The 17,802-nt window shown below is 35.2% G+C and overlaps 1 protein-coding gene across 1 annotated transcript; it reads left to right on the top strand.

Moving 5' to 3' along the window:
- Nucleotides 1-8,868: 8,868 nt before the first annotated feature.
- On the top strand, nucleotides 8,869-16,955 carry LOC129253964 (26S proteasome non-ATPase regulatory subunit 7-like). The gene is made up of 7 exons (XM_054892408.2): nucleotides 8,869-9,225; nucleotides 10,788-10,880; nucleotides 11,847-11,944; nucleotides 12,666-12,746; nucleotides 13,386-13,477; nucleotides 14,416-14,578; nucleotides 15,243-16,955. Exons 1-7 carry the CDS (start codon nucleotides 9,060-9,062, stop codon nucleotides 15,537-15,539), a joined length of 990 nt encoding a protein of 329 aa, XP_054748383.2. The 5' UTR covers nucleotides 8,869-9,059; the 3' UTR covers nucleotides 15,540-16,955.
- Nucleotides 16,956-17,802: the final 847 nt, after the last annotated feature.

Consider the following 17,802-nt stretch of genomic DNA (forward strand, 5'->3'; position numbering starts at 1 on the left):
TTAAGCTTCCCCTTTTTAGTCTTTTTTTTTGTGAAATCGCTCTTTAATATCTCATACCATCTACCTGATATACATGTATCATTACGTCAAGTCATGTCGAAGTAAGAAAGACATAATATAGAGAGCCCTAACAGAAAATGAACCAAAGTAGTGTTCAAGTTCTGCTATGTTATTGATAATGTGAATTTTTTGTGAAGTCAGGTGATTAAATATTGCATACAATAAAGTTTGTTTCTCCGGGCTTGCCCGACATTGCAGTGTTGCTGTCTGTATTCAACACTCAACATGAAGGAGTGCATTTTGTGCCCGGTGTTCACTAACTTTCTAACCCCATGATATTCTGTTTAAAGTTATTGATTTTGATTTTAAAAAAAAAAACGGGACTTAAATATTAAATACAACATAATACATAGTTCAGGATTTATCTAAACAAGAACTTTATAATATCGATCAATGTTTTCATATCATAATACATATCATATCATATCAAGTCTTGAATCACTTCCCAATATGAGGGGTATACGGGCGAACAGGGGGCAATCATCTATCGTAACGTTAATTTCCTATCCCTCGTCCCTCTCTAAAATTGCATATATTCATCTCCCTTGTCATATAAAAGTCTCTAAACTGAGAATGAAATTAATAAAATTGTGATGTTTGGGAGGAGAGAACTTGGGAATTTTAGTTTTTATCAGGGTGTAACAGGGAGGGAGGGGGAGAAGGAAAAAAAAAAAAACAACAATGACGCTTATAATAAGTGTTGATTTTGTAATTATTTATGAGAGAAGTGGATTTTCATTTGACGGGGTCCTTTATTAGCCGATCTCTAAATAACAAAAATCACTTTAAAATTCATATCATTTCAGCTGCAATTAAATAATGATAAAAAACACAATCTGCATTTTATATCAATAAGCTTGAAAAGTAGCTTTTATCAAACATGACAAGATCCGATGAAGATAGTTAGAACCAAATAACAAACGTAAAATATTTGTAAAAACGACGAGGCCTACACTAATTAAATGCGTTCACCAACTTTGCAGTATCTCATACTACACAATTTCCCCCTATATCATAATGTATTCTCGGCAGAGACGTCTATCTTACACAGGGGCATATTATCCACAATTCACCAAGGGAAATGGAAACAGGGGCGACGGAACCGGAGGCAGGGCAGGGGGCACTTATTTAGAATGTCAAGTTTTCAGGTTGGAATATATTATTTGATTGGTGAGATATGTATCCTATTCATGAGTCACTAAATTCCGTCCTTAACAGATTACTTTTCTGGTCAGTATATATAAAAAAAATATTTAATGTCATATACATGAAATGTCCAAGTTTGAGCTCGCGTTTCGCGCTTGCAACATCTCGCAAAGATGCCCTTTTAGCAGACATATAGGCCAAAGGCGAGTTTGACAACCTCAAGATTTTTTTGATTTTTTTTTCAAACCGCTCGCGGATGAGCCTTATTACATCTCTTTTTCAATCAGAAATCACTTCAAAATGGCTTTGCTCAACTTAATTACTACAAAACACACATCTACTTCACGCAGATGATAATTTCATGGTGAAAAATCCGATTGCACTAAAATGCCCATTTTTACATATAATTGCCCTTTTTGGGGCTTTGCCCCCCCCCCCTACACACGAAAATACGTTCCGCCGCCCCTGAAGGGAAAATATTAAAAAGTCTGACAAGAGAGAAAAAATATGCTCCTCAAAATGAGGTGCCTTTACCAACTCCCCCCCCCTGGATCCACGGATTATCTTGTGGGTATGTGGGTGTATACTGACAGCAGAAGATGATGCATTCGGGTAAATGAAGAGAAGCAGTCTCTACATTAAAACAAGATTAAGAAAACACGTAAGAAACTTTAAGGATTTCTGCTTCTGAGAAAATTATCAAGCATACCTTTATAAAAATCGATTGTCATTTCGGGTTTATCATTGTTCCAATTAATCGTGCTCACACCCTCACCCGGCCTCCCACTGTCCAAGCAATAATTATAAATATTCCTCTCATTATTCCCACTCATTCTCTCGATAATTTCTCCGTAAATTATTTTCTCTTTCCAGCTTCTACCAAAGTCAAGTCCAGTTTACCTTGACACTAAACGTTGGTTCTGGAAGCGCGCGTGATCATTAAAGTGGCCCGGTTTGAGTTTCGTCGACGACAATGAAGGCGATCGCTGACGTTGAAACTTGAGCAACTGCCAAGTCGTAAACACGTTCGAATCATGCAACCCGATGGCTCGAGTTTCTTTTGCTAATAAAACTGATGAGGACACAAAATGTTCCCCGGGTCTACGATCGAATCGGGGTATAGGGTGTTTAAAAAAGTATAACTTTGCTACGTGTGACCATTAGGGTCACGCAATGAATTTCCAATAGAAAATGGGAAAGTACTTTATATTTTCCATTTTTTGTAACAGTCTTAAATAACTACAATTCGTGGAAACATAATATATATTCAGTAACATTTTCAAGTTTTGAATAGTTTCTTTAATACCTCTTTGATTTTTTTGATGTGAAGGCTATAACAACGGTCGTTGGTCGAAGCAAATATTAATTAATTTGGAAAGTTTTTTATTATCTGCAGTGTGTTATAAGATCGAAAATTTTATTAGCACCCTATATTCAAATCTTGTCTTCATTTCGCATTAGAAAATGCCATTAAGTCATGAAGCTTACAAAACATTTAACCCCGTCACATTCTTTTGTTAATATTATATTTCAAAATTGTTATTTCATATTTCATTGTTTTGAATGTTTAAAATCATGTAAATTTTTAATTTGTCAACAGGCCTAAAGTGAGAAATTTGTGTAACTTTGTTTCCATTGAGAAAATGAATGAAACAAACTTCCAAAGTAAGAACTCGTAACGATTTCATGAAGTGCAAAAGTAGAATGTCATATATAGAAATTGAATACATTTTTTGTATCCACCTTGTAAGTTCTCTAGCATGAGATGATGTTTCTGACGATGGCTGTGAATAGGACAGGCAAGACAAGGAGCAGGGGCGCTCGGATGGCACGGCAGAATGAAACTCTTTTTCGAACAAACAAACAGTCGTTCGCTAGCAATAAGCCGCCATGAAAAACCTTCATCCCGAACAAATAAACACCAAGAGGTCGGTCCCCCATCCTCTTCGTCGTTTTTCTTTATTTTATTTCTTCATTTCGAGTTGATAGAGATGTTGGATGGGTGCTTCTCTCTCCATCTATCTACCTCCTCTTTGCCCGCCAGCTGGAAGACGGAGAGGAGGGATGCGCAGTGCGAAGCATCCACCGTCTAAGCTATTAGTCTCTATCGTAAACTCTATTCAGCACAGTTTGTAACTTTCCCAAAAATATTTGTTGATCCAATCACACACTTCAATTCTATCTCAACCGCTTTCCTTTCTCTATAACCACCGCAGGGTAACCTAACACCACTTCTTCAATCGCTAGCCATAAATGCAAGAGATAGGCCTTTTTGGGTTCGTTGAAGAACTTGATTTGATGATCATCGGAAAGAAGTGTCTGATTGCCAAGACTGTAGATGAAGACGGCGATGATGCTGACGGCGATGGAGGGAGTGATGATGAGAAAGGGAAGACGCCAAGAAATGATGAGGATTGACGAGCGAGTTGAGGAGAGCGAGCTGTGTCTTGGAGGAGGTCGACCATTAGACGAGTGAGATGGAGTAGTCGTCATTCAAGGATTGCAGAAAATCTGATTTTTGACATGTCTTGAATCTTCTCGAAGATCCTATCGATGACAATATTACAGTCTTGGGGGAAGAATCTGTCTATCCATGGACCTACTAGTAGGCCCATGGTCTATCGTACTCTCAATCTCTAGGAAAATAAAACAAGAATGATCTATAAAATATCTTGAAAAAGAACATTTGAAGGGGGGGGTTCACGCTTTCTTTTAAGAGACAAATCGTTATTCGATTCGTAAAAGAGTGACCTTAGCGTCACTCCGAATGGAGTGAAAAAAGTTAGAACCCATTACTATTCACTTCGTTGAGAGAGACAGTATTATGTAAGGAGTTACCAGCACTGGTAACTCTATATAGGCAAGACAAATAGGCATAGATAATTATTATGCCTAATTTTATCATAGATTTGAAAGCATATGCTCTTAATGACATAATTATCCCTTAATGAAAATACTAGGTCTATACACTTGCCTACAGATGGGAGGGAGGTTTGGGGGCCATGGACCAAAAAAGAAAAATTCACGACCATAGGGTGAAAAGGAGAAAAAGAAGGAAAAGGAAAGGAAAATTGCAAAATATGATACTATGTCAAAATCTAACACAAAATTAGATTTTTTAGATTTTTGCCCGCTTGTTCGTGACATTTTAAAAATTTTGCCTAATACTTGCCCCCTCATTTTTTTTGCTCATTACGTCACTGAAGCGTATATCCCACGTAATTATATCTATTTTTTTTTTCAAATATAAATTTAAGCTTGCCAATCTACCCAGTCACCCGTAATTTCAGAAACAGGGAGAATATAATAATAACAAACAAATGACGTATAGGCCTATGTCGACGAGGGTTTTGAAAACGTGCGTGCTACCTCTTACATTCTGCCCTCATAAGCGGATTTGTTTCGTGTTTCGATGGGGTGGCGAGCTTTTCTAAAACGTTCCAAGTATTTTTTCTTCCTTTTGCAACTGCTTTCTTTCATCTGCAAAATGAAAATCCAAGAGATTTTCTTGCGGGTTAAAAACATGGCAGCCCACACAACAAGACAGTGTGTCTGCATTGTTTCACGGACATGCCCAATATATCACACCACAAATGCCCTTTGGTGCTGGGTTAAAAAAGGAGAAGATTTCACTTATGAATGGCAGAAGAGAAAATTAATGGCCCTATAATGTTTAGGTTGGTGACTACAAACATTACCGAATAAGCACGATAAGCAGAAGGATACCTTTTATGTCATACAACTGCGGAAGACAATTTAAAGAAACGTATTTTGGTGCATAATTATATTTTGATACACAGTAAAATCAGGGAGTTGGGAGTAGCTCCCTGGGAAAATCGCTGTTTAAAAATTTATAAAAACTGTTTACTAAAATAACCTTGCTGTATAAAAAAAATTAAACAGCGTTTGTACTGTGTAACAAATAAAATAAAATAAAAATATGGGGCGGCGCTACCTGGGATGGGGTTATCGCCCCTTCCCTTTGAGATGTTAAGTAGTGAAAAAAGGGATAAATGGGGAAATGGGGATTATAAATGAGGAAAGAGGAAGGAAGAGTATCAAAAAGAGAGTTATTGTGTATAGTGTGATTACTCCTGTTATTCAATTAAGTATGAGTTAACACCACCTTTAACTCGCCCCCACCCCCATATAAAAATATCCTGGCACTGCCCCTGGTCATGATCACGATATGATTATAAAAGCGCCTCCGTATTCATCAATACCATTTATCAAATTAAAATAAGAAGAAGAAGAAGAAGAAGAAACGGAAGAAGAAGAAGAAGAAGAAGCAGAAGAAGAAGGAGAAGTAGAAGAAGAAGAAGAAGAAGACGAAGAAGAAGGAGAAGAAGAAGAAGAAGAAGAAGTAGAAGAAGAAGAAAAAGAAGAAAAAGAAGAAAAAGAAGAAGGAGGAGGAGAAGAAGAAGAGAGAAGAAATAAACTTGCATAAATAGATGGTGGATACGGTTAGTAAAAGATAAGGGATGGTTTTTGTCAATGAAAAATCTAAATGGGCGATCGTGCTGGATGAGATATTAGAGATTGGGAGAAAAGGAATGTGAAAATATATTCAAAACGGTTTCTTTCCGTGATACAGTTGACTGCTAGAACACGAAGTCCCTTTGATAGTTCGGCGACCATAATAAGTTCGACAGGGGTCTGAAATGTTGGCATAAAATGTCGTTTTAATGTCAACTTTTTTCAAAACAGATACGTCATTCTGTCGGCTTTGATTGAGCCTGGCATCGTGTTTAGAAAATAAAATGGTATGCAATGTCTTAGAGATTTTCTCATATATAGACGTCTTGATTAAATGCATGCTCAGTTTCCCCCCTCCCCCATACTATCTTAAACCTTTTTTTTTTCGCCATCGCCAATTTCTCCGGCAATTTATATTCTTCCCTGTTGCCCCAACCCCTCCTTCGCCCCTCGCCCCTCGCCCAGCTCTCTCCCCTTCACTTTCTTTTCGTATCTCGTCGTCGCCTCGTTTTCAATTACAGACGTTGAATGAGAGGACTAAAGAATTTATTTGAAGATAAGTGAATTCATCTTTACATTATTTTGAACAAACATCACTGTTTGTTTACATTTACATACAATCTTCAATAATAATTTGATAAACGCGCATTATAAAATCTGCGTTGTCATTTTTTTCTTGGCTTTTTCTTGATCTAGTGTTTACTTATTGTTTCCTTTCTTTGCCCACGCCCCTGCCCCCTCCCTCAACAAATAAAAATTTTACCGACACTCTCGGCATTATTAAACTCATTGAAAAAAATCCAAATCTAATTTCATCCTTATCCGATCACCATGATTATAAAACTTCCTCATGAATAAATTTTACTCCCAATAATTCTTAAAAATGATAAAAAAGGTTTACTCAATATTGGGTAAAAAGGGAACATACATGTTGGTTGAGTGAAAAGATTTTTTTGAATATATATTTTGTAGATTTTACACAATAAAGCGTGGAAATACCCCAATATGGGGTAAAAAATACCCAGCAAACATGTATGTTCCCTTTTTACCTAATATTGGGTAAAATTTTACCATGTTACTTGGTGTTTTTAGCTTGAAGACTTTAAAACAATTTCCCTGACCTACTCTCGCTTTCACTTGGACACAACACCGTAAAAGCTTCCATGTTCTAAAGGTTTTTGCTGAAAATGTTCAAAACGAGAGATTTATGAGACTCTATAGCGGTCACGGGTAATTAGAACGAACCACCGCAGTACGGAAAAACACCGCCCACTTTCCATTGTGACGTTTAATTGAGTGTCGATGGAAGCCAACAAGGTGGACTCTAACTATGAAGCAAGCATCAATAATAAAACCACACAGATTTGTGACACTTGTTTAGAGATAGCTAACTCGAAAATTAAAACTTAGCCCCCAAAATGGATAGAAAACAAAACGCAACACATGAAATGATGCCTATAAAAATATAATTTTAGACGGTCCTATACTCACTAAAAAAGCCTATTTTATATTCCCTTTGTAAAGAACCAAAAGGAAAATATTAACAATATCAAATCAGCCCAAGAGTGGCGGAACATGGGACAGGGGCGACTGTCCCTATTAATTTTCAAGTAGTGAAATAAAGAAAAAAGAAGAAGAAGGGGAAAAAAAGAAAGAAAGGAAGAAAAGGAAGAAAAAGGATAGAGAGAATACCACTATCTACTAGATTGACATTAAATCATGGAATTTAGAAAGAATCCCTCCCCCCCCCCCCCTATTAAATACCATGGCCACGCCCATGAACAGGTCGAGAGACTGGACAACTTCGCTGGCATCATGTGGAAATAAATGTCTTCACCTTGGCCCATTTTGGTTGGTCGGCCTCGAACCCAAAGTGGTATAGCGCCATCTAGTGACCAGGCCTGGTCACTGTTCATAGAGATATATTACTAGTAATCTTTATGTCATTGTTATATCTACTAGATCACGTATGATGTAATTTATTAATGCATTTAAAAGCATACTACCTCAACCAAGGTAACTCCTTGCCTCAAGCCCTCAACCTATCACAAGAGCAAGGAATAAAACGATACGTAAACATACCAAATCAGATATAGGATTGATGCGGCATTTTTACACGTCTTCCTGTTTTGGTCAAATTGACAAAAAATTTCTGACCTTATATGTTCTAGTCAATCACACACAAGCACACTCAATCGATTCGAATAAAGTGAAAAAAATAATGTAATAAGATTTTGTTCTTCTTTTATTCATTTAGTAGGCCCTACAAATACATTAGGTGCAAGTTAATCTGTATAGTATCTTATAAACTTTTGTTGAGAAAATAGAATAAAAACTAAGGGTATTCTTTTCGTGAAATTCGTAATAAAAATTTTATGAATAAAGAATATTGATCGCCCCGAAAAGTTTGTTTGTTTTTCTTTTTTCAACTTGAAAAAACACGTTTCTGATATTGTCTGTCGCTTTTGGGTCAACAGAACTAGAAGAAAGAAATAAGATTAACAAATTTAACTTGAATCATGGATACTAAAAAAAAAAAAAAAAAAAAGATGTGTGACTGAATGTGTTATAATACCTAAAGCTCACCCCGTTTTTCTCTGACCATGCTGCCTAGTTTTTCATGGTGCAAACACAAATTCCGGACCAAGTACATTTACATCTCCTTTTGCTGCATAATTCAAATTAAACGAGCAAAGCCAATGTAATCATGAAGTTATTCGTTTGTTTGTCATTTATTTCAGAAATTTGCATTATTTTGCTGAAACAGTTTACACGCATGTCACCAATGTCCGATTGATGAGATAACGTCTTCTCCCAACCTGTTTTTGTTTTCCTTTTGTATTTTTATCATGAACCATTCAGTTTTTGGTTCCATGAAAAAGGAATGGCCTCTGATCCAATGTGTGGGATTATAATTGCTACAACTTATTTGTTACGAATAAGATTTCGTACAACAAAGTAGGAACAGAAAAAAAGGCAATGAAGACTATAAAAATTCGTAACTTCGTATTTTTTCATCCTATTTTGATAAAACATTGTTGTGATACTTTTTATATTTCTTAAGTTTATCAAAATCATATCCACCCTTTTATAACCCTCAGTATGATAACAACTTCGTGATGTTGAAACTTAAAAAACATTTTTTCTCACTACTTCCAGACCCCACTTTTGTACTACCAGCCTCCCATATCCAACGATGTTCTGTGTTCATGTCATCGCCCCGTTACTGCTCAACTTTCTAATATAGCGCCATCTGTGTTCATATTTTGCAAGAAGCTTTATTGTCGATTCATTTCAACTCACTAGTCAGACCCACACGTGCAAAAATTAGTGTGTGAGAAAATTAACGATTCAAACTTTCACTAAAATTGTAGTAAATGATGTCTGCACCGACAAACGAGATAAAGAAAGTGGTTGTCCATCCACTAGTGCTTCTCAGTGTTGTTGATCACTTCAACAGGATACGAAATCAAAGAAGAGTCGTCGGCGTTTTGCTGGGATCGTGGAGACAGGGAGTGCTTGACATTGCAAATTGTTTCGCAGGTAAACATGCATCACATTGATAGGAGAACTAACGTTAGACCTTTATAGCATAATGAAGAATTATATTAGGAAATTACAAAGAATATGTGGAGTGGGTTGATTGATTGTCATGATTGTACATGTAACATATTTAGACCCTATAGTATAAGTATAATTGCATATCACAAATATTAAAATTGGAATTTCATTTAAATTTTGGTCCAAATGAATTTCACTTAAACTAAAGCAGATTCAATTCAATTCAGTAGGGAAAAGTCCCCCACAAGTCTGTGCAGTACCCATTGTCTGTGGCGCATACGCGTATCTGTACAATTCGTATAAAAATAAGAAGACACGCAATGACCACAAATTTTACACCTGCAATACATCGACACTCGACAGATGCAGATAATCATTAAAAAATCTGATGGAAAATGGTGGAAAATATTGAATTTCATGTGAGTGATGAGAATGTGATGGCCTCAAAATGCAGCCTTTTTCACTCAAAATCTGTGAATCATGTGTAAAGTGAATGGGTGCGCAGACATGGAGCACCACTTCTTTGTTCAATCTGAAAATGTGATTTTGAGCACACTCATAAGAATATAAGGAACATTATCAACTGATTTTTTTGTGGAATATAAAATAAATTCATGTTTAATCTTAAGTTAAATTTTTAGGAGCGCAGACATGGGGCCCCTCTTCATACTCTACTCATCTTCTGCAACATACGTGTACACGATAATCATGACTGATATCAGATACTGAGGGCTGTGAATGTCACTGGCATTATATAACTACATGTAGGATGGGGGGTTGGGTGTCCGGACACGTAACAGAAATGAAGCCTTTTTTTTATCTCAGGAATAAACCAAAAATATAGGTTGAATAGTTTTTTTTCACCATCAATATTTGTTCTTTATAATATTTTCTTATATTCTGTGCTAAAAAGAATTAAAGACATTGCTTGTAAACTTTTCAAAATTGAGAGTAAAAGTCATGTGTCCGGACACCCAACCCGTCCGGACACACAACCACTGGGTATACATGTATAAGCAAGGACATATTGACTGGAATATTTGTTGCCCGACACCGTGACATGGGACTTGTCTTCCCAGTTAAGCCCAAAATCATTGAAGTTTAACTTTGTGGTTCAGGATGTGAAAAATAGTTGGTTTTTAGAGCTTAATCAAGGAATTTTACAATAATATACCATGAAATTGAAGTACTGGTCTTGACTTATTCAAAGGAAAACTGTTCAAATATTTAATTTGAGACATATGTGAAATGTTTAAGTTATGAAATTATTAGAAGAGAAATAAATGTTGGATTGCTAAAAAATGAGGGGTATCTGCAAACTGGATGCGTAGTTTATTATGTGATGATTATGACCTGCCATCTTTTTTTTCTTTTTATAGATATCCAGTCTTTAGGCTAGCCACCATAGTGCTTATTAGAGATTGAGACATGTACAGGAAACTAAAGAGAATAGATATACAATTTGAAACGTCAAGAATAGTCTATACCCTAACAATCACTATTGATAACAAGTTCAATCACCTTTCTATCTCTCTCCTTCTCAGTTCCATTTGATGAAGATGACAAAGATACTTCTGTTTGGTTCTTGGATCACGATTATCTTGAGAACATGTACACAATGTTCAAGAAAGTCAATGGTAAGCTGGCCATTTCATTTCAAGACGAGTCATATAGGAAGCTTATTTGAATAAGCCTCTTCATTTCAGTAGGCAGGATGAATATATTTTCAAGTTGCACTGCATCATCTCGATGCAGACTGGCACTTATCCTAAATGTTTATTATATGTTAACACTGATATAATGAAGTATGGAGAGCATACTAAATGCTGATTATTATCATTGGTAATGAAAATGCATGTTCCACAGAGCAGCATTGGAGCCAACGATCATGAAAGAAAAGTGCCAGTTCTGGTAACGATTTTCCAAATGAGTTATACAAAATCCAATCAAATGACCACCCTTGTGTCTGTCTGTTTAAATGTAAAAAAAAATATGTGGCAAAGGATTCTTAAAGAGATTGTGTAAGAAAACAAGCATGAAATTGCCAGGTTTGTTTTCCAAGAAACAACGATACACTGTTAAAGATCTTTGTTGTGATCGGTTTTCAACTTAGATTTCATGATTTCACAAAGTTCAGTTATGTAACTTAAAGATCTAGATCTACAATGATGTACGGTAGTGACAATTGGCCTTGATTTTACAGACTTTCATATGAAATCAGTGTCTACTGCAAATACTTTCATTTATTTTTATACATAGCAAGGTCCCGTTTCATAGAGACCTGTTATAATAACAAATTTATCACCAGCCAATCAGATTGAAGGATTTCAGTAGCTTTTAAATGTTATTGCAAATTTGTTATTGTAACAAGTTTTATGAAACGGGGGCCCAGATCTACTGTACATCGTTGTTGCTTTATTCAAATCCACTCCTTAAAAAGACAAGTGATTGTTATGATCAGAAGATAAAACCTACTGCATCTCAATAATTACTGATAATTTCTCATCCCATAGTTGTATTGATTCACATTACATGTATACTATATTAGGTTTGTTTCCTACTTTCATTTATTATTTTCTATGTTTTCATGTTGTCCAATCTAGCAAGGGAAAAGATAGTGGGATGGTACCACACAGGACCAAAGCTTCATCAGAATGACATTGCAATCAATGAACTCATCAGGAAATACTGCCCAAACTCTGTAAGTATCTCTTTATTCTCTCAATTGGTAAGGTTGCATGATATTGAGGAAATTGATTATCACCAGTTGTACATGTACTATCAAAAGCTACAAGCCGATGTATCAGACTCCATGAATAATTCTCATTCAAACTTACAAAATTTTACATATATTTCTTCAGCTATAGCTGATATGTAAATCAGGTTCAATGGAAGGTTAAAGTTGGTCAGGGTTGACACTTTGTTTGACCATTTTGATCCATAGAAGTTGGATTTGGGTAAAAGTATAAATCTTCAAGTGTGGAGGACACAGGTCTACCCTGAAGAAGAAGAAAAATAGGGATATTATCTTGATTGGTCATTTCTCAATGGTATATCTTTTTTGTTAATGCACTGCAGATTGCCAAAGGTACTATTGCATCAACATTGTTTTAAAAATATTGTCTCTGGATCAATAACCCTATATAACCAACTGAAATATTGTACTACTTTATAAATTTCTGATATGTATTACTGTATTATGAATTTCGTTAAGCAATTGTGCGTTCATGAATTTTAATCCCCCACCCCTTGTAATTATTTTCATTCCTCTCATAATTTGTTGCAAACTGAAAATCATTGGCTAATGTAACTTGTGTGAGTTAACTGAACATGTTGTTATTTTATTATTTGAACTCTGAATGTATCTTCAAAGTGTGATTACAATGCTTATTTTGATCGTTGTTTTCTTCCTCTTCTGATAGGTATTATGTATCATTGATGCAAAACCTAAAGAATTGGGATTACCAACAGAAGCGTACTATGCAGTAGAAGAAGTACATGATGTAAGTATAAACAAAACAAAATGTGCATTAGTATTTTCTTCCCCTTCCCAAATAATATGCCCTAAAGATCACACCATTTTTTTTGCATCTGCCTAAAATTAATGTTCTGGATTAAAATTGATGGGTTAGGGTTATTCACTGTGATATACAGTATGAAATCTATGCATTTACAGTAGAACATGATTTTCCAAATTGCCTCATTGTTCCAAAAAGCCAACAACAAGAGCAACAAGATGAAACACCCAATTGGACGGTAAATTGAAATGACAGACAAAAGAAGAAAAAAAAAATCATTGTTATAGTGCATCGGTAGAACTAGTGAGCGTGCAGTAACTATGGAAACTAGTCTTAACCCAGGTTCCATAGTTACCTTATGCTCACATAACCTACCAATGCACTCACTTCTGTGCATCATTTGTTTGATAATAGTCAGTAGGACTCCTCAACTGCAGTTACATTATTTCGGATCCTCACCCTTTTCTCCCTGAAAAAAAAAAATTTATAGAAAAATATAAATGAAATTCACTATGCTGTTCAATAGAATTACACAAATTAGATTTTCCAAAGTACATCAGATTAGATAAACCAAACATAAATAGACTTATACTCCTTAAATCTAATTTTCTCCTGATGATTTAGGATGGGACACCAACGAGTAAAACGTTTGAACACGTCCCAAGTGAGATGGGTGCGGAGGAAGCAGAAGAAGTAGGAGTAGAACATCTACTTAGGTAAGATAACAACCTTGAGCAATTACATTTATTAGCAATCATTCCCTTTTTTTTTTCATTTATTTCTTTCACTCGATAAAAATAACATATTGAAAACTTACATAATGGCAAGAAAGAACGACAATACAAGTTACCATGTGTAGAGAAAATGTCAATACTGTAAAATAATGTACAAAACAGTCTTTGAGTGCAGACTGGCATTAAAGATCGGATGGATCTTAGTAGATCCAGCCCAGTAAAGAAGGAGCAAGGAAGGAATACAATATAAAACATACAATGACACAAACATGCAAGGGGAATAATCATTAACAAAGTGTTAATGAAGTGTTTGCCTTTCTGGAAGAATGATAGAAAAAAGGAAAAAAGACTAGCATGTGTGGAGAAAATTGACAGGTTGAATTAGTGCAGAATTTCTGTTATCATTTTATTTTAAAATATGTCCCCAAAAGTTTGTTATCAAAATTTTAAGCAATTAGATTTGCTTCTATGTGTGTATTTATTTGTTGTACCGTAGTGATATATTTTGTGGTTGTCCTTAAAGTGAATCAACATGGTGATATCTTGTTGAATGATAAGTATCATGTCTATGTAAATTGAATGATTGAGGTCGCTTCCAAACAACAAGTTTACCTGAGAATAACATTTATAATGGCATTTAAAGTCAAAACATATTAATTGCAGATTTTCAATTATACCCAAGTTATGCTAAATTCTGAAAAAAATATATGCTGGATTAATCAAGCATAAGTCTTGCAATTGATTGTAAACGTTACATTGAATTTAAGGTTACGCAGTACGCACATAAATTGCAGTTGATCTGCGATAGATCGCAATTCAACTTTCTTACAATGTCTGATAGGAAATCTGATTAGTATTGTATGGTGTCCCTACATTCATGACCATACACTTAATCATTGTCAATTGTTTTCCTTCTGCAGGGATATCAAAGACACAAGTGTAGGAACATTATCTCAGAGGATTACAGCTCAGCTGTTAGGTTTGAAAGGTTTACAATCACAGATTCAACACATCAGTGGTTACTTACAGAAGGTTGCAGCAGGAGAATTACCTATCAACCACACCATCATTTATCAATTACAGGTCAGTAGTGCTTGAGGGATATCAAGAAAATATTGAATAATTGTAGTATTTCCTTGCAAACATGTAGATCTGAAAAGCATGTAGACATTGTATTGTAATAAGTAATGTTAATCTGGGTATTGCAAATTTGGTGCCAAAGATATGTGGGACTCACAAAATAACAAAAATCACCCCCAAAAATGACTAGGGGTCTGAATACCACCCCCAATTTTTTTAAGGGTTGATATGAAAGCTTTCAAATAATATAAGTCATTTAAGGTAATTTACTGTGCTAGCATGGCTGGCTTCACCCTTCCCCATCTCATGGCGTCCCCTCTTCCATAAACACTCATGTTTCTGTTATGTTTTGGCAAGTCTAAGGATGGTTAATACTAGTGTGTGGCAGCTTGTCACTGTTGGTAAATTAAATTAAACTTTGTTCCTCAATGCAAATCAGTTCAATGATGGCATTCTGTGCCGCTATCACAAACAGTGCAAATGTTTCCACCATCCTAGTGATAGAGCATATGATTACTTATGCGATGCTATAACAGCATAGTGCTATCTGTGAACTTCTTTGTGTAGAGTTCTAATTATTTACACCACATATATGATGTTGGATGCCACCAAGACCAGAGTTTTAAATACACAATTCTCTCTCTATCCACCTCCTTCTTACCCCAAGGATGTATTCAACCTACTACCCGACGTGAACCTGAGCGACTTTGTCAAATCCCTGACGACCAAGACCAACGACCAGATGCTGGTGGTCTACCTTGCCTCTCTCATCCGCTCCATCCTCGCTCTTCACAACCTCATCAACAACAAGATTCAAAACAGAGACCTTGAGAAGCAAGAAGGCAAGAAAAAAGAGGAGAAGAAGGATGAAAAGAAGGATGACAAAGAGAAAAAGGATGATAAGGAGAAGAAGGATGACAAGAGCAAAGATAAGAAGGACGCCAAGTCAAAGGATAAAAAGTAGACTTCAAGGTGATGGATATCACATGGACTTGAATAGCTGGCTCTTTGATGGAGTATCAGCAAAAAATTTTCGGAAGACGATTCTCATATCATTGACAGCTTGGATATGTGATCAAGATTTGATGGATGCCTGGAAACATGTTACGATTAGAATTTGTTTAATTTCCCTTGTAAAGCCAAACTTATTTCATCAAATTTTGAATACAGAATTGTAAAATCAAAGAATGCTCCTGCATGGAAGATGGAACGCTTGTTTTAATTTTATTTCTATTTACAAATATACCCCCTTATCAGTTGGTAAACTTAATGAGTATACAGTAAAAGGGGGGGGGGGCGTCGTACAAGAAGTTAATATAGCTTTTGTATTAAATGTCCAAGTCAAAGATATTTATACACGCTAATGCATGTCGCTGGATTGAAGCTTGAATGTATACTCAAATAAGTAGAAAAAATTACTATTTATTTTCAATTTGTAGGTTGTTAATTTCTACATTCCATTGCATCAAAATAGAAAACATGAACTTAAAGAGTCTATGCAGTGAAAAGATACTTGATACCTATTGATGCAGGGTGCTTACAAATCTATGGGAATCAACTTGCATTGGCAGTGCATAGGCCCTGTAAGACTCTTTGGTAATAAGTATAATATTAAAGATAGGTTCAGGTATGGTGCTCATATACTGTCAAATTTGGGGCTCTCATTCATGATTAATACTCGATAACACATTTCATTAGGCAGATCTATGAACATAGGCAACATAATCAGAATATTTGAATATACTGTACTTTGTGCATTTTCTTTTCAGAAATACCCTTCAAATGGCAGTTTTGTTCTTTCCCGAGTCTCACATTTGTTCAGGATTGCATCTCCACAAGTCATGTTTGAAAGATTATTTTATCTTTCTTCTTCCTTTCTTTTTTTTAAAATTCAAATCGATATTGTTTTTCTTCAATCATTGTTGAGATGGTCACTTCAAAATTGATAAGCATAAATATCTGATTAATAAATTGATGATCAACTCGGGTATGAAATTGCAGACAGTTAGTATTTGTCTTTTATTTTATTTATTTTCTTTATTTAAGGAAAAGAAATAAGCCACATTGATAAAACTATCAATATACTTTCTTCAATATTTGTTGTAATCACAATTACAAGGTTTTGATTACTATAATAACATATAGACCCACAAAATCACAATCACAGTGCAAAGGAAGTGAAGGGATGTCTGTGTATCTGGATAATTGAAGTCTTGGTCATTCGTTTAGATTAAGTACCGTATGAAGAAAGTAAGGGTTGGCATTATAAGCCCGACCAAGACATGTATTTATAGTACCGTTTGCTATTGTTCAATTTTTTTATGTCTTATGTCATTTATGTTTATGTTTTGTTACAAAACAATAAAATTTCTCAAATGTATGTGTCCATTCTTGTGTCAAAGTATTGTGTATTGTTTGATATATAGAAGGTGACACGACATTTGCTCAGGAGACAATTGCTCCAGGCTTTATTTTGTCTAAGATACAGGGTTAAGATTGCAATAAGGTTTTATGTTAGGTTTAGGTTCAGGATAGGATCTAGTGTTAAATCCAGGGTTGAAGTTTGCGATTCCATTAGTGGGTGAAATTCACAGCGGAGCAATCGTCGCTAGAGCAAATGTCATGGAACCATATAGAATACAGCAAATCGATGTTTAATGTTGCCTAATGCAGGTGAATTTGCACTTGTCAGATCTCTTTGGATTGTGTTCGACTTCAGGACAATAATCAAAGGTAAAAATATTCTTTGATTTTTGGTCATTGTTCAACTAATGGAAGGTCAACTTATGCAGATTCTACCATAGTTTTTTTTATATATATATATATATAAAAAAAAGCTCTACCACAGAAGAGGTTAGTCATTCCCTGCACTTGAATATATATGATTGATAATGTTACTCCCAAACAGCACACTATATATACTTTCCCCTTTCACAGGTGCATATCCAGAGCTGCCAAGTAGTACGATTTTTCCGTATTTAGTATGTTTTTGCAACCAAAATACGGCAGTACGTTTTTTCTTTAAAAAATACGTTTTTTGTATTTAAAAAAAAAAAATGTATATACAAAATCGAAATTTATTGAGAAAAATCATCTCTATATGTCTCTATTTCATAAAACGTACACAAATATGCTTATTAGATCAATGTAATTTCAGGTAACTTTTTTTTTTTTTCAATCATTTTGTAAAAACCAGGGTGAGATATACACAAGTTTCAATGTTTTTT

This window comes from Lytechinus pictus, unplaced genomic scaffold (assembly GCF_037042905.1).
Source record: "Lytechinus pictus isolate F3 Inbred unplaced genomic scaffold, Lp3.0 scaffold_25, whole genome shotgun sequence".
Classification (NCBI taxonomy): domain Eukaryota; kingdom Metazoa; phylum Echinodermata; class Echinoidea; order Temnopleuroida; family Toxopneustidae; genus Lytechinus; species Lytechinus pictus.

Coding starts and splice junctions, on each gene's coding strand:
- LOC129253964 (XM_054892408.2), top strand. CDS start 9,060: ATGATGTCTGCACCGACAAACGAGATAAAGAAAGTGGTTGTCCATCCA. Junction 10,881..11,846: donor AATGTTCAAGAAAGTCAATG/GTAAGCTGGCCA, acceptor TGTCCAATCTAG/CAAGGGAAAAGATAGTGGGA. Junction 11,945..12,665: donor GGAAATACTGCCCAAACTCT/GTAAGTATCTCT, acceptor CTCTTCTGATAG/GTATTATGTATCATTGATGC.